This window comes from Cyprinus carpio, chromosome B1, assembly GCF_018340385.1.
Source record: "Cyprinus carpio isolate SPL01 chromosome B1, ASM1834038v1, whole genome shotgun sequence".
In the NCBI taxonomy this organism is placed as follows: Eukaryota; Metazoa; Chordata; class Actinopteri; order Cypriniformes; family Cyprinidae; genus Cyprinus; species Cyprinus carpio.
Window position 1 is genome coordinate 40373800 of NC_056597.1, and position 25000 is coordinate 40398799.

Here is a 25000-nt window from a genome sequence, read left to right on the forward strand (position 1 = left end):
AATATATAAACTGAGTTAACACTGTTTCTGAGTATATATATATATATATAGTATTTTATTTCAGTTAGTTTCAAAGTCAAAATTAACTAAAACACTACTACGGTTAATAATAAAAAAGCAAATATAAAAAAAAAGTAAATTAACTAAAACCAAATTTAATTAAAAAAATACCAAAAAATTACAAAAACAAAAATTAACAAAAACGAATTATATATATATATATATATAAATTTAAATTTAATTATTAATTAATTAATTATTACTAAAAATTACTAAAACTAAAATGAATAGAAACGATTACATATATATTTATAATTATATTTATATATATAAAAAGACTAAAACACCCCAAAACGGCTCAGATTAAAATGAAAACAGATGTAAGTACACGCAGATGTATTATTATTATTATTGTGTTTGTCTCGCCTCTTAGACGAATGTTTTCTACACTATATTTATATCAGAAGCACAAGAATCATTTACAAGTCAGATAATAAAATAATTTCAACTTAAACCAATTATTTCGTGTCCATTTATCTGATAAATATCTCAGTAAGAGTGAAATAATACAGAATTAACCCTTCAGAGACCTGAGCATATGTTTTCTGATCTTAGTGTCTACTACAACAATAACTAATGAGGTGAAACTAACATTTATCACACAGAAAGTACCCGCTACTAGACTGCGGAGAGATAACGTTACTGGACTCGGTTAACCCTCTCGTGTCCTGATTCATCGAGACGTTTGTTCAGAGATTCAGATGAGGGTCGGGTGTTTGTGAGCCGCTCTGAAGCTCGTGAAGGCCGAGGGCCGGCGGTCCGTTACTCGCGGCGGGTTCCGCGGCGCCTCGCGGGTTTTGGCGCGGTTCGGTGTCCGTTAGCCATTAGCACACACATCTGCTCACACGCGCCCAAACAGCGCCTCTGTTCCGGGTTTAAGTGCGACGCGGGGCCGCTGTGACTCACCTGAGCTCCGGCTCATGCGCTTCTCCCATCCAGACGGCAGCTTCTCGTCGTCAGACATGATTTCAGAGTGAAATCGGTTCGGTTCGGCTCGGCTCCGGTCTGATGTTCCGCCGCTGCTCCTGCTGCAGTGACCGGACTGACCGACAGGGGGCGAACCGCGCGACGCTTTTGTCTATTTAGAAACATCAGAAACTATATTTTTCCGCTGTTTCACAGAAATTATGTTTAGAATACAAACCGAAGCACGTCTTATTATTTTATTATTTACACCGTTATTTAAAGAATAAAACGGCCATGTGTAGTAATCACAGTAGGGTGTGATTGGTTAAAAACTGAACCGCGTTGAGAAAAGTAACAGATATCACGTGACGAATCGGTTTGTCAACAGTAAACGTTTCTTTTCTTTAAAAAGGTACAAAAAGTATAATTTGTTTAAAAAAAAGGTTTACAACTGTTATATAGATAGAAGAGGCTTTATTAATGTAACTGTCAGAATTTACAATGTTTCAAAATATTAAAAATGGCAATCATTAAATTAATCAAAAGTGATGATAAAGACATTTATAAATAAATTAAAAATGACTGGTAGTGTTTATGCCTTTTGATTGAATAAACGGAAGTATAAATCACCTCTATATACAGAGGTGATTTATTAACACTAAACTTTTAAAATGGAATTTATGTAATAACATCCATATATATATATATATACACACGATAACATCTCTCACATTTAAAATAAGACATTCACGACAGCCTAAATCGATTAGCGGCAATTGCCATGGTGACCTCGCCCTGTTTGAATATCATTGGCGAAACTCGCTGTCAGTCAAAGGTGCGCGTCTCTGATTGGTCAAATGTGAGCGGATGTTTTGTGTTTTTTCTCCACGGCTCTGATTTACGGCAAACACCTGCGAGAGAGACGCTGATTATCTGCGGGAACAAACGACAAAAATCAGGTAAAAATCATACAGTCTACTGGTTATTTCTACATGTGTTCAATATTACTCTTTTGTTATATGCTATAGCGTGTGATGAGTTTGTGTTTAAGTGAAACACATCGCCTTTTACGACACAGATGCTTCTATAAGCAAATCAAAACAAACATAACAACACAAACATGTCATTGATGCACTAATAATCACATAAGCAGATCAAAATAATCATGAGGACATAAAGAGGTCATTGACAGAATGCGTAACTATGATGTGTGTGTGTGTGTGTGTGTGTTTGTGTGTGTGTGTGTGTGTGTGTGTGTGTGTGTGTGTGTGTGTGTGTGTTTCAGAGATGATTGAGGTGGTGTGTAACTATCGAATAAGGAACAAGTCAAATGCAAAAAGCAAGTATCCTTTGAAACACAAAAACAAAAAACAAAAATTAACAGTTTAACTGAATTTTTTGAGTGTGTGTATATTTTTGTGTGTGAGTGTGTTTGGAGTGTGTGTGTGTGTGTGTGTGTGAGTGTGTTTGGGTGGTTGTTGATGGAGGCCGCAGGTGTGCTTTGTGTTGTGTTTGCTCTTAACCGTGTGTGTCAGTCAGGAGGACACGATAGGAGACCTGAAGAAGCTGATCTCAGCGCAGACCGGCACACGGTGGGACAAGATCGTGCTGAAGAAATGGTGAGAAGAAGTGCTGAGCAGACGAGTGGCAAACACAGCAGGCGAGCGTGATTATAACGTGACCTGTCTGTGTGTGTTTGTGTGCAGGTACACCATATTCAAGGACCACGTGTCACTAGGAGACTGTATCCTTCACACGCAAAATGAAAATGTGCTCATCCTCATCCATTTAGCATTACAGTGAATGGGTGCCGTCAGAATGAGAGTCCAAACAGCTGATAAAAACATCACAATAATCCACAAGTAATCCACAGCACTCCAGTCCATCAGTTAACATCTGGAGAAGACAAAAGCTGAAACATATACAGCATTAAGATGTTTTTAACTCAAATACCATAAGAGTTCATAATCCATAATAACTCTTCCTCCAGTGAAAAAGTGCATCTCCTGTTGTCTCTCACATAAAAATCCAGACACATATTTGTTTAGAGCTGTTTAAACGCTGCTTGATCTGTGCAGATTTCTCTCCTGATTCACACCAGAACACTTTTTCACTGGAGGAAGTGTTATTATGGATTATGGACTGGATTTGTTTCATCTTTTGTCTTCTCCAGATGTTAACTGATGGACTGGAGTGCTGTGGATTACTGTGATGTTTTATCAGCTGTTTGGACTCTCAAACTCATCTACACTTTGGATGACCTGCAGATGTACATTTAGTTGTTTTTGGCTGAACTATTCTTTTAATTCACCTCAAACCTGTACAAACAGTGTCTGTGATGCATTTCATTGCTTAGTTATTATATATCAGTAACACTTCGAAATAAGGTCTAAATAACAGTTAATGAGAAACATTTGTTACCGTATTTATTAATGTAGCATTAGTTACTAAAAATACAAGTGTTCGTTGTTAGTTCATGTTAGCTCAGGTCCATTAAATAACTTTTACAGATACGGCTTTGATTTTAATAGTGCATCAGTTCAAACTAACATAACTGAGAAATACTGAACTGAAGCAGGTAACAAATGAAACCTTATTGTAAAAGTGTTACCAGTGTTAGGGTTAGTTCCTGATCTCGTAAAACCCTCCCATAAGTCTGTGCGAAACATTCAGTCTGTCCATTAAGAGTGTTTTTGGAGACATTTGTGCATTTATATGTGTAATCATTCATAGCCTTGACTCTGAGCGTCAGATGAAATCCATGACGGCATGAACCTGGAGCTCTATTACCAGTAGAAACACACACACACACACACACACACACACACACACACACACAGAGTTTGTGGAGCAACTTGCTTTCATCATGTCTCGAGGCATCAGAATATGTGTTCAGTTGAATTATTTTGATATTGTTTGGAAATAAAACTCATATTTATGTACAGTCAGGTCTCTGTGTTTGTTGAACAGAACAATGCTTTTCAAACCACTTTAATCAGAATCTCAAGAAAAAACAGCTCATTACATCCACACTCCTCTGAAGCCGTCGAACCGTTAATAATAATCTGAATTACTCCTGAATGAAATCACTCCGAGCTGGAGGCTAAAGTCATTCAGTTTGTCTAGAGAAGAACACTCTCTATGTACAAGCCAGCTGATGCGGACGCTTGTCTGGATTCACAGGAGACGCCGAGACGCTGTAAACTGAGTGTGTGTGATGTCGGGGTGATGAAGCTGTTGATTGGTCAGCAGTAATCTGAATGCTCCTCCTCCACGTAATTAGCAGGAAACAGACCCACCTACAGGAGAGCAGCACACTGTCATTACATCCGCTCTTCATTCATGATCAGCCGAACCACAAACACTTTATTATTCAGAAAACTCTTATCTTGTCAGTGAATAACAAATTCAATTCTGAACACATGAATTTTAATTGGTATCATGAAGTGATTTTTTATGTTTTTTTTTTTTTTTTAAACAAAATCGGTTCCAGAGGGCAAACTCTGCCCTGTAATAAAATAAAAGTTAAATTCAGGTGTATTTTTTTTATGGAAAAGATCCTGCTGAACATATTTTGTGTTGCACACAACTCAATTTATGTTGATTTATTTAACAGCCAGATAAATTATTTACTTGATTCAACATATTGCGAAATGAGTGGAAGGCATAGTGTTTATAATTATTATTTAATATGTGTCCCTGCAGCACAAAAGCAGTCTTAAGTGTCTGGGGTATATTTGTAGCAATAGACAACAATACATTGTATGGGTCAAAATTATACATTTCTCTTTTATGACAAAAATCATTAGGATATTAAGTAAAGATCATGTTCCATGAAAATATTTGTAAATTTCCTACTGTAAATATATCAAAACTTAATTTTTGATTATTAATATGCATTGCTAAGAACTTCATTCGAACAACTTTAAAGATGATTTTCTCAATATTTAGATTGTTTTAGTCCCTCAGATTCCAGATTTTCAAATAGTTGTATCTCAGACAAATATTGTCCTCCTAACAAACCACACATCAATGGAGAGATTTGATGACTTCTGACTGGTTTTGGGCTCCAGGGTCACATGTTCTCATACAAATGCCTGTCAAAATCTATCTATCTATCTATCTATCTATCTATCTAAAATTGTTAGTGTTTTTGTCATTGTAGAAGTTTATATTAATATTTCATATTTAACTGTGAACTTAAACTGTAAAATTTTATTTCGTACCCCGCACCACACCGTACACCTCTCCTTTCCACCAGCCGTTGTGAGCTTTCTTGGAGAGGATTTTGACGGTGTCTCCCTCCCGCAGAGAGAGCTCGGTGCGGTCACGCGCAGAGAAATCATAGCGCACTTTAGCCGTGCCGTGGTAGCGCTCGCTCACACCTGCACACACACACAGGGTTAAGGGTGTGTGTTTTTGTGACATATCAGGACACAACTTTGTATAATGACATGGGTAAGACACAGGTATTACAAGGAGAGGGTGACTTATGAGGACATAACCCATGTCCCCATTTTTCAAAACACTTATAAACCAAACACAATGAGTTTTTTTGAGAAAGTAAAAATGCACAGAGTTTCCTGTAAGGGGTAGGGTTAGGTGTAGGGTTGGTGTAGGGAGATAGAATATACAGTTTGTACAGAATAAAAACCATTAAACCAACCAAACCTCCCCACAATTCACAAAAACAAACATGTGTGTTTGGTGCTGGATCTGTGTTCAGGTGTGTGCTGTACCTGCGTGGCGTGTGTTGCTGTGCTGCGGCGCGGCGCTCTGCTCCGGCTGCTTGTACGGCGTCTGCAGTCTGGAGTCCACGTCTTTAAAACACTCCCTCAGCGAATTCTCCTGATAGTACTGCACCAGCTCCTGCCACACACACACACACACATCACACGTTACACACTCACAGCCTTCGTTCGCTCAAATACACATGCAGCTCATGCAGAGGGACCGTTTACCCACAAATCAACATCTGTCATCATTCACTTCATCTCACGTCACTACAGACCTGCGTGACCCATTCACACCAACAACTGTAACTGTAACAGCTGTGATGATAACTGTGAGGACAACTATAACAATACCTACACTGATAACTGTAACAATAACTGTAAGAACAACTATAACATTACCTAGCAATAACTGTAAAAGTACCTGCAGTGATAACTGTGATAACTGTAACAATAAATATAACAATACCTGCAATGATAACTGTAACAATAACTGCAACGAAAAAATAAATAAAAACAAAAATACAAAAATAATTCTACTGATAACTAACAATAACTGTAACAATACCTGATTCAACTGAACTGAAAAAACATAACTGTAACAATAATTCTACTGATAACTAACAATAACTGTAACAATACCTGAAACAATAACTCAAAAGCTGTAACAAAAGCAATAATAACAATAACAACAACAATTACAATAAATAAAATAAACAAAAAAATAAACAAAAACACAACTTAAAAAATATAACAAAAAAAATAACAATAATTGTAGTGAGAACTGTAACAATAACTCTAATGATAACTAAATATTGTAGAATTGTCTTAATTGTCTTAATTTTCTGTAAAGTTGCTTTGCAACAATTTGTATTGTAAAAAGCACTATACAAATAAACTTGAATTGAATTGAATAACTGTAAGGACAACTATAAAAACAATAAATGTAACAATATCTGCAATGATAACTGTAACAATAAAGTATGATAACTAATGGTAACTAACAATAACTGTACCAATAACTATACAGCTTTATTCATTGATCAAACTACAAGCGAAAGTTGAAGTTCACAGCAGAACTATAACTATATCAACAGAGGATATCGCTAGAATAACTTTCAGAGTGATTTTTACAGCTAACAAACCTTTAAAATGGCAGACGACAGAACAGAGTGTTAAACTAAACAGTGTTAAAGTGCGTCTGTGTTGACACTGATGTGGTTCTCAGTCTCGGTATGAACCAGCTGTTTCTTTCTAGTGTGAAACTCAGAAGAAGATATTTTGAAGAACATTTCTGAACTAAACACTGAACAAAAGAAAGAACATTTCTCTAAATATCTGCTGTTACGTTCTACAGATGAAGAAAAGTCCTGCATGTTTGGAGGGACATGAGGAGAATAAATGATGACAGAATGATCATTCATGAGTGAACCTGCATTTACAGATGCTGCTTTAGATGGACAGTGTGTGAGTGTGTGTGTGTGTGTGTGTGCATTGAATCACTCACAAACAGTCCCTTGAAGGCTTTCTTCTCGTTGATCCTGTAGAGTCCCTCTGAGTACGTGACCTTTATGTGTCTGGTGTCCATGTTGAACCTGAGACAGAGACAGAGAGGCGTGTCACTGGAGCTGTTTGATTGACAGCTGTCAGTCAGTGAGTTTGAGTGTGTTCACTGTACTTGAGGCTGATGGCGAATTCTCCGGCGTCTTTCTGTCGCACCAGAAACGTCCCGTCAGAGCGAGACATCAGCAGAGTTTTAGCACCGGCCCGGTCCATGTTACCAGCGAACCTGACACCAGACGGGTGTGTTAGTGTGTGTATGTCAAAAGGAGTGAATATAGATGAAACGTGTGTGTGTGTGTGTGTGTGTTACCAGGGCAGTCCTGTTAAATCTGGAGAATGTGCCTACAAAGATCAGACAGCACATTTACTTTACTAGCAGTGGATACTAGGAATTATCAGGCAGATTATTACAGTGCATCCAAACGTTAAATAATTACATCTAATTTAATATAAACCTGAAAACATACAGAAGATTTTATGATTACAGAGTGTGCTCTATATTATATCTCCTTAAAGCATGAACCAAAATTAAAAGACATTATCAAACTCTCAAATTGTTATCCTGATAATCTCATTTCAAATGAAAAAATAAAATTGAATAAAAGAAGCACTTTCACTAGTGAAACTATATTATAATTATATGATAAACTAGGAAATATTGTCAGAAATGTTTATATATTCAAAACTGTGCAAAAAAAAATCCTAAAAATTGTAGAATATATAAATAAATTATAGGACATAAATACAATAAAAAAAAAGTAAAAATGAAGGGAATAAAGTGGGAAATAATGAAGATTAAAAATTGTGGGAAATTAAAAAGAGAGAGAGAAAAATGTAGGAAATAAATAATATAGGAAACAATGATTGAAGTACTGGATCTAAACTTTAACGAGCCATCAGATGTGATCAGCTGAGCTTCTGATCAACTCACCGGCACAAACGGCTGAACTTTACTGCAGGGAAACCAGCCGACCTCTCCGATGGTCAGATTCCTGCCCTGAAACACACACACACACGTCAGATCTATATACATGCACTATTATACACAGTATATTCATATTTATATGGGTCAACACCACATAGCAATCTGAGTCATATCCGGGATTTAACATGACAAATAAACGGCCGAAGACATGCGGGAAGGAGAATGTGCAGATGCATGGACGTTTCTCTTCTCCATTATAAACACAGACCAGATGTCCTGCTGTGACCTCATTCACACACGGGAATCAAAACTGAAAGAGACTCGCTCCTCTCTTCATACACTCATATAATCATAGTATACATTCTTTGATATGTTAGATGCCGTTCATCTTTTGTTTGCTGTGCTGCATCATTAAAAACATTGCGAATTCTCACCAGTAAATGTCAACCAACCCAAAACGTGCATTATTTTTGCATTATTATGTTTATTATATATATATATATATATATATATATATATATATATATATATATATATATATATATACATATATATATATATATAAATATATATATATATATATATATATATATATATACTAAACACATTTCTGTCAGGACCACTATCGTCAAAATGACTGACACTTAGCATACAGTTTGGATTGGTGGTATGGTTCTGTTCTGGGCAAAATATCCCTGCGCATCCATGCAGTCTATTGTGAATGAGCAGGGAGAGCAGAAATAATAACCCCCTCAGGATAAACAGAACAGAACAAAGCAAATATCAATGCTTTTAATGATATTTAAGTTTAACAACATTAATCAAGATAAAGGAGTCTGATTCAACGAGGAATATCAAAAAGCCAAGTCCTGACTGTGGCGAAAGGAGGAGCTGGGGATGGAGGAGGGTAATTAGCTCCTGAGCAAGTGAAAAAGCTGCTGAATAATAGTGAATAGACCTTATATAGGAATGTCGTAATAGGTGTCGCATTCCTTTAGGTAGATGTGGATCACGTGACCTGCCAGAACTAACGCTATACACGTGATATCAGAAATCCGTGTCAATTATGCTAATATTCAGCTGCTCAGATGTTGGCTACTTCACAGATGAAATGGCATTATTATGTTATCAGGGATCGTTGAGGAGTTCTGCTGTGTCCTGAAACGCACCTGTACCTGTGTGTGTGTATGAGTGTGTGTGTGAGCGATGACCCCTCACCTCCCACCACTGCAGGTCGACCTCGGCTCGCGTCAGCTCCACCACGTCACCCACAGACAGCGGCAGCGGCTGACCGAACGCCAGCGGCGGCGGAGGGAGACCGTAATAATCCACACACACCTCCATCTTCGGCAGACCTGATCGAGACACACGAGTGTGTGAAGACACGAACCAGCGTGTGTTTGTGTGTGAGGACGCTGTGTGACGTGTGTTTACCTGGTTTGGCCTGTCTTTGAGATGCCATCCTCATCGTTTTATTCTGAAACAGCATGAAAATACACTTCGTTACACACAAACACAAGCAAAACACTCATACTGATGATTATACTTATAAACTCCAACTTCATTTGCAATATATTATACACTGAACAAATTTATAAATGCAACACTTTTGTTTTTGCCCCCATTTTTGATGAGCTGAACTCAAAGATCTAAGACTTTTTCTATGTACACAAAAGGCCTATTTCTCTCAAATATTGTTCACAAATCTGTCTAAATCTGTGTTAGTGAGCCGAGATAATCCATCCACCTCACAGGTGTGACATATCAAGATGCTGATTAGACAACATGATTATTGCACAGGTGTGCCTTAGGCTGGCCACAATAAAAGGGCGCTCTAAAATGTGCAGTTTTATCACACAGCACAATGCCACAGACGTCGCAAGTTTTGAGGGAGCATGCAATTGGCATGACTGCAGGAATGTCCACCAGAGCTGTTGCCCGTGAATTGAATGTTCATTTCTCTACCATAAGCCGTCTCCAAAGGCGTTTCAGAGAATTTGGCAGTACATCCAGCAGGCCTTACAACCGCAGACCACGTGTAACCACACCAGCCCATGACCACCACATCCAGCATCTTCACCTCCAAGATCATCTGAGACAACCCAACAGCACATCCAACACAACACTTACATAACAAAACAAAATAATCACAAAACAAACTCTCATCTAAGCTAATCTCAACTCCAATCTCACCCACCTCGGTCTCGACCTCAACCCAACTCCATCTCATCGTCGTAACCGACTTGAGTGGGTGAGCGGTTTGCTGATGTCAGCATTGTGGATTGAGTGGCCCTTGGTGGCAGTGGGGGTATGGTATGGGCAGCTGTATGTTATGGACAACGAACACAGGTGCATTTTATTGATGGCATTTTGAATGCACAGAGATACCGTGACGAAATCCTGAGGGCCATTGTTGTGCCATTCATCCACAACCATCACCTCATGTTGCAGGATGATAATGCACGGCCCTATGTTGCAAGGATCTGTACACAATTCCTGGAAGCTAAAAACATCCCAGTTCATGCATGGCCAGCATACTCACCGGACATGTCACCCATTGAGCATGTTTGGGATGCTCTGGATCGGCGTATACGACAGCGTGTTCCAGTTTCTGCCAATATCCAGCAACTTCACACAGCCATTGAAGAGGAGTGGACCAACATTCCACAGGCCACAATCAACAACCTGATCAACTCTATGTGAAGGAGATGTGTTGCACTGCGTGAGGCAAATAGTGGTCACACCAGATACTGACTGGTTTTCAGACCCCCTAGACCCCCCAATACAGTAAAACTGCACATTTTAGACTGGCCTTTTATTGTGGACAGCCTAAGGCACACCTGTGCAATAATCATGCTGTCTAATCAGCATCTTGATATGCCACACCTGTGAGGTGAATGGATTATCTCAGCAAAGGAGAAGTGCTCACTAACACAGATTTAGACAGATTTGTGAACAATATTTGAGAGAAATAGGCCTTTTGTGTACATAGAAAAAGTCTTAGATATTTGAGTTCAGCTCATGAAAAATGGGGGCAAAAACAAAAGTGTTGCATTTATAATTTTGTTCATTATATTATATTATATTATATTATATTATATTATATTATATTATATTAAAACATAATATATAATATCAAATTATATCAAATAATAAATCCTCAATAGGTGGCCCTAGGGCAACATCAGGCCAGGGAGAGAAAAATGTTTAGCCTGCGGTAATTTAAAATAATGTGACATAATTCAAATGCAGCATCAGAAAGTGACATTAACTTACATCGTGTCTACACCGGATGTGAAGGGCGTGGCACAACGTAAAACTATAGAAACCATTATAATCAGTGATGCTGTCTACACTCGGCAGTAAACTGCTGCCTCGTTCTATTTATGATGGACTGATACAAAGTTCAAATGTTTTGCAATGCTTTGTCATGTCCAGCGAATGATGAAGCATCCCCAGATAGCACATGTACATCTGCAAGATGTCTGTTAAAGATCTCTTGATCTGGAAAGCATCTGCTCTGTACAAACCTCTGACAGACGTCTTTCAGATTTCAGTTTTACATACTTTCTAAATCCTAAACATCTTAAAGACATCTAATAAATGTCTATTTGACATCTGATAGTAAACCTATAGACGTATTGCAGATAAGCAAACACTCTAAAAATACGTCTTGCAGATATAAATGCAGATGTCAAACAGACATCTCTGTGATGCTATCAGGGTGGAGAGTGTGAAGAAAAGATAGACCATTCAAATGTGAATAGACTGAACTGTTTTGAGTGAGTGACTGATATCTTCAGTGAGTTCACAGTTTCAATGTACAAGTTTGATTTCATTTGTTTTCAAGATCTGAGATAAAATTTTTATTGTTGCTTTCACTATGGCTATAAAGATAACGCAAAATAATATTCAAACTCATATTAGACACTTTTAACACTGAAACACATAATCATCACTTGAGATTATCTCTGTCATATTTTGTATGTTGTTCCTGCTGCGACGTCGCAGAAAATAAAAACCGTTCCTAAAATAGAACTCTGTGTCGCTTATTGTCACGTGTCACGGATGGCTAGGACAAAAACTGCATGGAAAAGATACTTTTGATCGCGTCACGTCTGGTTGGGACAAACAGTGTCACAGTCTTTTAATCTCCCACCCCCCCCCCAAAAAAAATTACAGATCTAATCATTTAATCTGCAATTAGGGAAAGTGGAGAGAAGAGGTCCAGTCTGGAGATGAGGAGGAACAGTTGATTTGCACGGCAGACATGGAGATCCAGATTTTTTCTAATCTAATTTCAATACAAAACACGCAAAGCAAATTTCTTTTATATCTAAATGCAAAAATTTTCATAATTGTTTGAATAAAACAGTCTACTGGGGAAAAAATCTGAATATTTATCTTGTGACCACCTTCTGACTATTTTAACAAATGCAACACTATAATAATTGTAATACTACTACTACTACTACTAATAATTATATATATATATATATAAATATATGTGTGTGTGTGTGTGTGTGTGTGTGTGTATGTAGGTCAGTGGCCCTTGGCTTGGTAGAATTCGGCGAGAATTAACTGAGGAACCCTTTATTATATTATATTATATTTATATTATATTATATTATATTATATTATATGTGTCTTTCATATATTATATTATATTATATTATCAGCATATTTATGCTGTTTAAATGTCAAATGATTGAATTTAGTGTGTCTTTCATGGCGTGTAAATGGGTTTATCACATGTTTGTGTGTTATCATATGCATTACAACAATGGGATGTGATGTAAAGAAATTAAATAAAAGTGCACAAAACATAAAAATCCACAAAAAGTAAGTGACACAAAAATAACTGAGTAATTTGTATGCACAGACCTTCTTGAGCGTTCCTGACAGTTCTGTGGAGTGAATGAGAAGCACATATGAAGTCAACTGAACGAACACCAACACGTTACATTCACATGTTTTGTGTCTGTTTTCTCACCAGAGTTTCGTCCGCACGCAGAAACTCGACCCAGACACTCTTTATGAGCGGCCATCTTACAGCGCGAGCAGCGGTAGCCCTGATAGAAGATCCCCCTGAAACACACACACACACACACACACACACACACACACACACACACACACACACACACACACACACACACACACACACACACACACACACACACACACAGCAGCAGCATATAAAACTCAGATTTACTCTTCTTTATATCTTACAGCAGACAGATCCTGACACATCTACATTTGACTTCTTTCTCTGAGTTTGATGAGCTTGATGAAACTCTAAATGAAATGATACTGCAACTTTCACAGCTCAGAACTTCCTCCCAGGCTAAAACGAGCATTTACTGAAACCTAACTGTGAAGCAGTGTGGTTATTATCAGCAAAGAACAAAAATAAACCTAATAGAAACTTTCTTATTAACTTTAATAAATCTTAAAACATAAAATGAAAAACTTGAATCAAAATTATAAATGTTGCCTTGGAAACGTAATGAAAATAAGTAAAATAATTTTAAGTAATACATTTTTTTTAAAATAAAAATCTATACAACATTTAGATACAAATATTAGGCAAAATGAATAAAAATTATAAAAATATCAAAATGATTAAATCTTACAAATATTAAAAACATTCAAAACAAAAAAGAAATGTTGCCTTGGAAACTAAATGAAAATAAATAAGTTCAAGTCCTAAAGAAATAAGTACTAAAATTACTAAAACTAAGCAAAAACTAAGAACAATGACAAAAATAAATTTAAAACTTAAACTAAAATTAAAATGAACAATAAAATATATTAAAATCTAATAAGCATTCTAATAGTAAACTGATAATGCTAAAATAAAACTACTAATAGTCACGTGTGCGACTTCTCTATTTCAGAATGCTAAATATACCGATAAAAATAACAAATAAATACTCCAATAGAATATTAATAATTTTAAAATAAAACACATATCTGTGACTTTCCCATGGCAGAAAGCAAAATGTATGAAAACAAGAACGCACAAACAAAAAGATTGTTGTTATTAGTTATCACAACTTCAAATTTAACATTAGAATACGTAACTGCATTGTTTCAACTTCAAAAGGTAAGCGTTCATACTTGACTTATAAAGATATGTTTATTTAACTTTAGCTAAGTTGGATATTTAACACAAATTTTATGTTGTTATAACTAATTGCAGCAGCATTTTTAGAGTGGCATAATCATGTTTGTTGAGCAGCTCATTCACTCACGAAGACTGGAGTGAAACGAATGATTTAAAGAGATGAGCTGAAGTTCACCTGAGGAGCATCTGACAGGCTTTACACGAGGTGGTGTCCTCAAAACAGTGCATCTGGAAGTCATGACCGTTTGCCGTGCTGTTCTCCGGACACATGTTGGATCTACAAACACACGACATACAAGGCGTCTGCTGCATAATACATTTTTAACAAGCTGCATGTGAGCTGAGTATCTGAGCGATGGACTCACAGCGCCATCTCAAACTGCTCCAGCCACTTCTTCTTCAGCTCTCGCGTCTTAAAGTACAGATCGTAGCCGCCCTGACCGTAGAGATCCATCAGCAGGAAGGTGTGCGTCCACTGTAAACACACACAACAGACAAGTACAGTAACCTTATTATGATGATGATGATGATGAAGCAGTGTGAGACCAGAGGAGGTGTGTAACCTTCTTGCTGTCCTTCTCTCCTGACGGCTCGTCTCTCAGCTGGTAATGCTGAAGCTCAATCAGCTCCTTCAGCTCCAGACTCTCGCCGCTACGCTTCTTACACACCAACAGAGCCTTATCAAAGAGAAAGCCGTACCTGCACACACACACACACACACACACACACACAGTGTTACACACGCTACACACTAACAGCCTGATCACATCAAGACTGACACATATCACAACAACTATGAAAAATCTCTCTAACTCCAAAAAAATAATGAAATCCACAGCACAACTATAACGATAATGATATTATTGGAATTTTTACCAGCTGATGAATGATAAAAAACACTGACAGCCAATCAAAACCCACCAGACACCAAGCTCTAGCATTTAAAGTGTCAGACGTCAAAACTGCAGCATGTTTTTAACAAACAACGTTATCGTCTGTTGATGCGGGTGCTAATATAGTAATTATAGTTATAAATATAATTATAGATATCGATATAGTTGTCTTTATAAGTACTGTTATCAAATTACATGTAGGCAGCATTACAGTTGCAGTTATCGTTATGTTATAATTATGCTAACTGTTATTGTTACAGTTATCATTACAGTTACTTATCATTACAGTTATTATCGTTATAGTCATCACTATAGTGAGGGTTATAATTTTTATTATTGTTATAGTTATAATTTATAGTTATCTTCATTAAAGTTATTGCTTCAATTTGTTATCTTAATAGTTATTGTGATATTTATCGTTTTTAGGGTTTTTTACATTTACAGTAGCGTTATTGTTTTCATTACAGTTGTAGTTATCGTTATGATTATAATTATACTAATCTTTACTGTTTTAGTTATTGTTACAGTTAGCTATTATAGTAAGTGTTTATTGTTATCATCGTTATAGTTATCATTATAGCTATTGTTACAGTAATAGTTACCGCTACAGTTATAGTTACAGTTAGTTATCTTTATAGTTATCAATATAATTATAATTAATTATCATTACAGTTAGTTATCACTATAGTTAGCTGCAATTACAGTTCTTTTTATAGTCATTATTGTTATAGTTATTGTTAAAATTTATCTTTATGGCTATTAATATAGTCATTGTTACATTGTTAACATTATAGTTATCATTATCATTACTGTTGCAGTTATAGTTCTAATTCCAGTTACCTTTATTGTTATAGTTATCATTACTATTATAAACACACACACACACACACACACACCTGTCCTGTTTGGATCTCTTCTCCAGACTGCAGATCTTGAATTCTCCGTCTATTTTAGGTCGTCCGTATAACGCCAGAGACAGAGACTAAACAGAGGGAGAGAGAGTCTGAATCAGCTTCAAACACAAATGAATCAGAATCAGAGTTCAGCGCTGAAATGAATCGTTCTCAGGTGCTTCTGTACCAAGTTCTCGATGCACAACTGAAACGTCGTGATCTGACGGATGATCTCGTTGTCTCTCTTCACCTCGTTCACACACTGAGCCAGATCCTACACACACACACACACACACACCAGCAGTATGTTCATTCATCTAATCATAAATTCAATTCATGTTCATGAGCTCTTCTACTCATTTTACCTCTACTTGGTGCTCTCACTTCACTGAACATCCTGATCAAAACACCCACAAAGTTCTGACTCAATGCACAAATGTTGTGACAAAATATCTTCGCATGACTATTTGGTGTCTGAATCATTTGTGTGTTACAGGTTAATTGTTTTGAAGATTCAGCAGGAGCATTTTTAGTTTACAACTAACAGTGTAACCAGCACTGAGACTGCGCCTCTATTTACATTCACTGATATGATTTTTCAAGTTCTCCCTCATGAACAGTGAGTGGAGCATGTTCCTTCACAATATGAACCTCTGAAAGTCCGCTGAAATGTCTGTCTATCCCTTGTTTTACTATTGTACAAGCTAAACACACACACACACACACACACACACACACTCACCCTCATGGCATCTAGTGCAGTGCGCAAGTTTTCCTTTTCTTGTTGGTCCACAGTGTGTTTCACAAGCTCCTGAGACACACATTAATGGTTAATACATGATTAATAAAGAAAAAGACTTTAAGGGAAGGCACTTCAGGTGAACAGGGTAAACATTTGATCTATTTCACTATAATAAACCAGTTGGTTCATCACAGTACATTAAGACAACTGTTTTGTATTATTTGTAAGTTTTCTGGAAATATCTTATATTTAACACACTAATTTGCATTCATTTCCAGAATACTAATTTAAAGATTGGATAAAACCATATTCTTAATTCTAGTTAGATTTTGTTGTCATATTAAACGTAGAGTTTTTTTCAAAGTGGATTTTGGATTTCTTTTTTCTTTTTCTTTTTTTTTTTTACTCCATAAATCAGAAAATAAAAACAACATACATAAAAAAAAAAAATTTTCACCATGTTTAAGGAATAAAAAAAACTATAAATCAGTGTGAATGGTATATGAGCAAACCCCTCAGTAAAAACCTTCAGAATATAGAGAGGAATAAAACTATTAAATTTGGTGTGTGTAAGTGCTGCTGAAGTGGAGAAAAAACTCACAGTCTTTAAAGATATGCATAATTTACCGTGTTTTTAAGATTAAAATGTTGTATAAATCAGTGTGAATGGTATATGAGCAAACCCCTCAGTAAAAACCTTCAGAATATAGAGAGGAATAAAACTATTAAATTTGGTGTGTGTAAGTGCTGCTGAAGTGGAGAAAAATCTCACAGTCTTTAAAGATATGCATAATTTACCGTGTTTTTAAGATTAAAATGTTGTATAAATCAGTGTAAAAGAAATATAAACAAACCCCTCAGTAAAAACTTGCAGAACATAGATAGGAATAAATCTCTAAGTTTAGGTGTTTGTAAGTTCTGCTGAAGTGGAGAATTTTGTTTTAAAGATATGCATTGCTATTAAAAATCTACTGACACAAACAGATAAAGTGCAATAAAAATAAACACATATGCGCATTGTGGATGTTTTTTTTTTCCTACCGGTCTGAAATAAAATGTGTAACTCAAATGCAGTGCAAGTAGCTTTTGGATAAGTGTCTGCAAAATGCATAAACGGAAATATTACAAGTTTAAATGTTTGCTTTCTACTCGTCTGAAAGACAACATGTAATAGAAGCAAAATAGAGTTTTTATTTCAAATAACATTATAATTTTACATCCTAGTCCAAAAAGCATCTTCATCAGCACTTGTGACTACAACTTACAGTTTGTATTTGTTTTAATCTAATTAACTTAATTAAAGAACCACAAAAGTGTGGGGTGTGTCCACTTTTTTTACACAGATGTGTGTGTTTGTGTTGTTCTGTACAGGTTTGTCTGTGCTTATGTGGGTTAGATCTCACTAGTAAAGTGAAATCTCATGTGTGTGTGTGTGTTACCTGCAGCAGCAGATGATACTTAAGGACTCTCTGCATGGGAACCATCAGCAGATCTCGCAGTGAAAACCTGCCGCTGTTGGCTCGCATCGAACACTCCTAAATATGAGCAGGTTTGCTAAATAAGATCACTGATGCTTTGTAGCGCTGGCTTTCGGTTAGCCAGGGGTATTTATATCAGGGTAAATGCATCTGTGGTCTGTGTGCTTCTGACCTCCAGTTTCATCTTCACGTCTTCTTTCGTGCTGGTGATTTTGTCCAGATGCTTGGTGGCGCCTTCCACCTGACTGCAGTAACGTCCGTACAGCAACAGCCTACCACAAACACACACACACACAACACACACACACACACACATTTGTGTTGTCCATCAGTAAACATCCTTTCATTTACATATTTGACCCTGTACTACAAAAGCAGTCTTAAGTTGCTGAGGTATATTTGTAACAATAGCCAAAAAACATTGTATGGGTCAAAATTATCCATTTTCTTTTATGCCAAAAATCATTAGGATATTAAGTAAAGATTATGTTCCATGAAGATATTTTGTAAATTTCCTGCTGTAAATATATCAAAATTAAAAAAAATTTACACTAAATACTGAAAACGTGGTTCTCAGTATTTTGATTTTTTTGCACCACATCAATGGAAAGATTATTTGTCCACCTCATGTATAAATCTCAATTTCGAAAAATTTACACTTAAGACTGGTCTTGTGGTCCAGGGTTACATATGTTGCAATGAACCTCAATGAGGAAACAATAAGTGTGTAAATCATTCGTAAATCCACTGATTATGTAAGAGTGGCTTTACAAGTGATGTGGACACAAATTTCTGCATGTTTCATAAATGACGTTCAACATAAATGAATCAAGTGTTGTTGAATGAATCAATAATTCAGTGATTCACATTTATACATACACTTGACTCACATATAAAGACAGTCACTTCTTTAATTCTAGAATGAATCAGTGCTGTTGAAAGAGTTGTTGAATTAACGTTTCAGTGACTCACACATAAAGACAGTCACTTGTTTAATTCCTAAATAAATCAGTTGTTTTACAAATAACAGAATAAATGATTTAATGACTCACTCATACAAAGAGTCACTAATCAGTGAGTGAATTTAATAATAAATCATCCAAAAAAAAACAAAAAAAAATATAAAAAGAAACAAAAAATAATAAAAAAACAGAGTGAATTTAATAATAAATCATCCAGACTCATTTAGATAATTAATGATTCAGTAAAGCCCCTTTCACACTGCACGTTGGACCCGGAAAATTGCCAGAACATTGCCGGGTTGCCTTCTGTGTGAACGCAAACACGTCCCGGGATTGATTCCGGGATTGATCCTGGGTTGGGGACCTAGTAACATTGCCGGGTTCAGTCCCGGAACGAGCGCTGTGTGAACAAAATCCAGAACTAATGCCATGTTGTAGTGATGACGAACGTTATGGCGTGACTCTTTTAGCGTGTTTTGAAGGCAGATCAACGTTCGCAACGAAACAAATATGTGCAAACTGTAACGAAGCAGAGATCAGTTAGTTCCTCACTTTCCATGCTTAAGCTGAGATCGTTCGCCAGCTTCAATGAAAGTTAATGTGCCTGGCGTTTTCGACTCATTACACGTCACACCCTGATATCACGTATCTTCACGGGACCTTTACGGGTTGTGTGTGAACGCACGCACATATTCCGGGTAATCACTGGCAGTGTGAAAGGGCAAAATCTAGTGACCCGGGAACAATTGCCGGGACACATTACCCGTGTATTTTCCGGAATCGCAGTGTGAAAGGGGCTTAACTTACTCACAACGACAGTCACTTGTTACTTTCATAAGTGAATCAGTGTTTATGAACAAATCAGTGAATAAATAATTGAATATTCAATGTTCAATTTTAAACAAACCACTGAAGTAAATGATTTAGTGACTCGCTAATTTAGATTAACTTAGACACTTGTCTCATTCTTGAATGAATCAGTGCTGTTGAACGAATTAGTTGAATTAATGATTCATTTACAGATTCAATGCTGATTGCTCTTTCAGAGCTCATGAGTTTAACTAAAAGCCTAAGTTATGTTCCCTTTAAACACTGAATGAGTTTTGTTGAGTTCTGTACGTGTTATACCTCTCCTTGTAGTCGATGAAGATCTGATAGAGATTCTCGGCTCGTAAATGCAGTATGGACTCCTGCAGCTCGTGAAGCAGAGAGCGATGAGTCTTGGCCAGATCCTGTGAGAGAGGACGTGGATTATTGAGCTGATCGGATGAACCCGAGACACTTGTGAGCTGATGATGATGAAAGAGAGACTCACTTGAATATTGATGAAGATGTTCTCGATGTCCACGGGCTGCAGGAAAGGCTGCAGCGGTTTCAGAAAGTGCTGCGGACACACAAATGAACACAACAAGAGGTGTGTGTGAGTCATGTGTTCATCGTTCGAGTGTGTCTGAGAGAAGCTCGTGGTTAAAGAGACCCTGCTGCTGAAACACTTTCGGTTTCAGGTTGACTGACACGTGCCTCTCATCATGAGATCTGACTGTAAGAGAATCAGTAAACCACAGCACCTGCACATCACAGCGACCCAATGGACAGATCTTCAGAGGCTCTGGTTCAGCTCCAGAGTGAGAGATCATTTAGAGAGTCACAAAAATACTAATGAAATTACAAAATGTGTGTTTCCTGTTTTGATGGTTTAATTAAACCTCAATTCCTCAAGTTAAATTAAATAGAAAACATGTATAATCAGTTGAATTTATAAAACTTTTTTTACTTTATATAATATTTTCCTCCAAAATCTTTTATTTTTTTCTGGATTCTGTCTTAATGTTTAATATAAAGTTACCAGCAAACTAGTCAGATTAGTGATGCTTTAAGCTTGACTTCGCTGGTCCTACAGAGGGTGCAACAGGATAAGAAATCTTTTAAATCCACATTTACGCTCAGTTTCCAGACAGTTAAAATGACAAAGAAATGCATACTCCTAAAGCGCTCCACAAAACATGTGTGATTATACCATCTGGATGCTCGAAACTGAACGGGAGTATGCACGTTTTAAACAGCTTATTGTACAGGTAAGTTAAATGCTGTTCTAATCTAATGCGCTGCTGCATTGTAACACAAACACAGGCTACAGACAGTGGTGCGTACATCACTCACAGACCGCGAGCACACAGAATCATTCAGCACGGAAATGTACTGTCAACACTGTTCTGTGATTTCTCAATAATATAGCTTAGATACTGAAAAGTTCAAGCATATATTTCTTTGTAACTAAATCCCACAGCTTCACTACTAGTAGAGAGACATTAATTCACACACACAATCGCTCTCACTGATGCATTCATATGAGTGTAATCTTTACTGTGCTACTTTATCTGTATCTGATTTAGAACGAGAAGAAATCTGTGAGAAATATAATGACCCAAAGACAAAACAACTGATAGAAATGAGCTGTTATAGGAGCAATAGCCATGTGGGCAGCGCTGTGTCGTATGCCATAGCTGTGTACAAGGTGTTTGAGTCTGAGCTCCAGACTTATTTGTTCATTAATGACGTCAGCTCGACTTTCATCACATAAATGTCGACTTTAAGAAATCTGCAGGCGTTCAACCTCTAATATATGTATACCTTGCCCTTTTTATATTTTAAATAGTTTGTTTTAATTTAATCCCCTCCCCCATTTTTCTTGATTCTATGCCTTATAATTTAATACAAAGTTATTGACAAAAATGTCAAATTATCAAATTATTCATGAAACTTTAACAATTTAGTAATTTACTAACATGTTTATTTAATTATTTTTAAATGTTTATTTATTTATTTTCTTTTATTTATTTTTTCTTTTATTTATGTTTTCCAAAATTCTATTTCTTTTTTTTTTTTTTACCCCAAAATTCTGTTGTATTTTTTTTCTGGATCCTATGTCTTATGTTTTAATACAGATTTATCATTTTAAAAAACTGATGAATTCAGTTTTTCTCAGTCGCTTTGGTACATTTCTCGAATCATCCTTGACATTTGCAAAACAGTAAGTGCATTTCTCAAAACAATCCGTACAAATAGCAAAATAACTTCCTTGGGGAAGTCGTGGCCTAGTGGTTAGAGAGTTTGACTCCTAACCCTAAGGATGTGGGTTCGAGTCTCAGTCCGGCAATACCATGACTGAGGTACCCTTGAGCAAGGCACCAAACCCCCAACTGCACCCCGGGCACCGCAGCATAAATTATACACACTGCTACATTGACTGAAAGAGACTGGATTGTGTGTGTGTGTGTGTTCACTGCTGTGTGTGTGCACATGTGGGATATTGACTGAAAGAGACTGGATAGAATTCCTAGTTACACTTTTACTAATGGTCTGACCAACAGCAAAAAAAAAAAAAAAAAAACCTTTACAATGTCATTCATATAGAAAAGGAAAAAGAAATATGGGCACAAAGATGAAAATAAAAAATAAGTCCACTGTCAGAATGTGTAACTCTTGTGTTGTGCTCTGTCTATACAGTATATGCTTTCCAACTGAAGATTCATGAGATGAACCTTTGAGCTATTTCAGAAAAATGCTTTATCATTGGTTGATCTACATTCTCTTCATCAGTCAAGATTCACTTGCACAATTCATGTCAAGTTTACAAAAAGTCTAATAATAATGTGTAAAAAAAAAGTGGCAGTTTATGACAGCTAGATGAACCATGTTGCATTTAACCAATGACTAGATGTTTTGAGGGGTAAGACTACTGCACAGTAAACTATATAATACATTTTGAGCAACATGACATTAGCAACTGATAATGTAGGAAACCGCGATAAATGTACATAATCAATTGCGTGAATGTACAAAAGCAATCGCAACTTGTTCAAAAGAATGAGAAACTGGTTTTATGATGTGTAAAAATGACTAGATGATGTGGAGGTTGTACAAGTAGTTTTGAGAATTTCATTTCTGATTTGAGAAATGCACCAAAGCGACTGAGAAAAACTGTAATTCTTGAAAATAAAATGAATGTAGAGAGCAGCTGATCTTGGATGTCTCCATTTGGTCTCATGAATAATGGATATTAATGAGGTATTTACAAGATATTAAAGAGATGTGATTTGTGGTTTTTCATTCTTGTGGTGTACCAGCAGCTCATTTACAGTTAGATTTGATTACAGGAGCGAGTGAATGAGTTTCATTTGTGTGTGTGTGTCTACCTGAAGTATTGATTCCAGTGTGTTTGTGTATTTCTCCTCTGTCTGTCTGATCTCCTGGAGACAGCAGCTCCAGACAGACAGACAGACAGTTATCTATAAGTTCTCTGTGTGTATTATCTATACGTTCTCTGTGTGTATTTGTGTGTATTGAGTGTGTGTGTCTGTCTTACTGTTTCCGGTTCCTCTGTCCTCATTAGATCTTCATAAATATCATCTCCTTCATTCTCGTCTTCCTCCACACAGTCATAAAGATCATCATCTTCCTCCACCGTGTCACTGAGAGACAGTCAGTTCTTAAATGCAACTTCATTCACTTATTTACATATTGTGTTAACAAATGAAGCAGGTTTTGTCAGATTAAGCTCATTTCTTTGCGCACACACACACACACACACACACTCACTCGATCTGGTCTGAGAGGCCGGTGTAGATGTCATCATCTCCTACACAAGCTTCATCTGGAAACGGCCTGCAGTGAAACGACAAACACAGAACACATGTGTGAACGTTCTGCTGAACATCTGCTTCTGTGATCCACAGAGAAACAGTCAGACGCGTCTAGAACGACATGCAGGTGAGTAAACCATGACTAACTCTACTAAACTGAGTGTGTGTGTGTGTGTGTGTGTGTGTGCGTGCGTGCGTGCGTGCGTGTGTGTGTTTTTTTTTTTGTGTGTGTGTGTCTGTCTCCGTGTGTGTCTGTGTGTGTGTGTGTGTGTGTCTGTGTGTCTGTGTGTGTGTCTGTGTGTGTGTGTGTGTGTGTTACCGGAATCCGCTCTGCAGGGCCACCGGTGTTTGTGACAGGATGGACAGTGTGTCGATCACCTGTCAATCATGAGCATTCGTTAGCATTGCATCATCATCATCATCATCATCATCATCAATCACTTTCTGAGAGTTCAGACCTTCGCGAAGTCCCTGACATCAAACAGTTCGAAGGCCTCGAAAAGCTCGTTCTTCCTCATGCCAAATTTCTCCTGACAGGCACATAGGAACGTCCTGATGTTCTTTAGACACAAGAACTACACACACACACACACACACACACACACACACACACACACACACAGTATTAATCATTTACAGAGAGCTAAATAGAGAGAGATAGAACGACAGACAGACAGATAGATAGGTAGATAGATGTAATGAATGATCAGTGCTGGGTAGATTACTTAAAAATAATAAGAGCAAATCAGTACATTATAAATAATTTACTGCCGTTGTGTAAATAATATGTAATCATGTAACCTAGTCTGATTACAAGTATTTTAAATTGCAATTTAATCTAATTACAAATTACTTAATTTTTGGAATCTGATTACGTAATCCAGATTACATATTACCCAGACCTGTGAATGACAGAGAAAAAGAGACACAGAGATAGATTGTGCTTCATATATTGTGAGCGTACATGTCTCAATATATCTCAGACTGTCTACAGCTAATATACGTGTTACAGACAGTCATAGCAAAACTGTGTGTGAAAGACAACCAGCAAATGCAGAAACAGCAACTACAT

The 25000-nt window shown here is 36.8% G+C and overlaps 3 protein-coding genes across 3 annotated transcripts in view; 1 reads left to right on the plus strand and 2 right to left on the minus strand.

Annotated features, from left to right (window-relative positions):
• Positions 1–1123, minus strand: part of LOC109093472 (peptidyl-prolyl cis-trans isomerase NIMA-interacting 1) — a 4806-nt gene extending 3683 nt beyond the window's left edge. The window contains exon 1 of the mRNA XM_019107214.2: positions 967–1123. Within this exon, the coding sequence (XP_018962759.2) occupies positions 967–1024 (58 nt within the window). The 5' untranslated portion in view covers positions 1025–1123. The remainder of the gene's footprint in view (positions 1–966) is intronic.
• Positions 1124–2448: 1325 nt separating this feature from the next.
• On the plus strand, positions 2449–3910 carry LOC109093504 (ubiquitin-like protein 5; the record flags this gene model as incomplete). Its single annotated transcript, XM_019107252.2, has 3 exons — positions 2449–2585; positions 2673–2710; positions 3719–3910. Coding segments are annotated over 3 exons (219 nt in total), but the record flags the coding sequence as incomplete, so codon positions are not given.
• Positions 3911–3918: 8 nt separating this feature from the next.
• LOC109052375 (proto-oncogene vav-like) overlaps positions 3919–25000 on the minus strand; it is a 23571-nt gene continuing 2489 nt past the window's right edge. Inside the window, exons 3-28 of the mRNA XM_042717464.1 lie at positions 24387–24503; positions 24248–24306; positions 23885–23950; positions 23605–23757; positions 23482–23548; positions 20601–20669; positions 20414–20517; positions 18496–18595; positions 18285–18380; positions 16846–16914; positions 16291–16377; positions 16107–16192; positions 14881–15016; positions 14683–14792; positions 14493–14594; positions 13181–13275; positions 13072–13094; positions 9622–9664; positions 9406–9542; positions 8194–8259; positions 7573–7604; positions 7378–7488; positions 7207–7294; positions 5706–5835; positions 5200–5351; positions 3919–4265 (exon numbers count right to left, since the gene is read on the minus strand). Of these exons, the coding sequence (XP_042573398.1) occupies positions 4212–4265; positions 5200–5351; positions 5706–5835; positions 7207–7294; positions 7378–7488; positions 7573–7604; positions 8194–8259; positions 9406–9542; positions 9622–9664; positions 13072–13094; positions 13181–13275; positions 14493–14594; positions 14683–14792; positions 14881–15016; positions 16107–16192; positions 16291–16377; positions 16846–16914; positions 18285–18380; positions 18496–18595; positions 20414–20517; positions 20601–20669; positions 23482–23548; positions 23605–23757; positions 23885–23950; positions 24248–24306; positions 24387–24503 (2352 nt within the window). The 3' untranslated portion in view covers positions 3919–4211. The remainder of the gene's footprint in view (positions 4266–5199; positions 5352–5705; positions 5836–7206; positions 7295–7377; positions 7489–7572; positions 7605–8193; positions 8260–9405; positions 9543–9621; positions 9665–13071; positions 13095–13180; positions 13276–14492; positions 14595–14682; positions 14793–14880; positions 15017–16106; positions 16193–16290; positions 16378–16845; positions 16915–18284; positions 18381–18495; positions 18596–20413; positions 20518–20600; positions 20670–23481; positions 23549–23604; positions 23758–23884; positions 23951–24247; positions 24307–24386; positions 24504–25000) is intronic.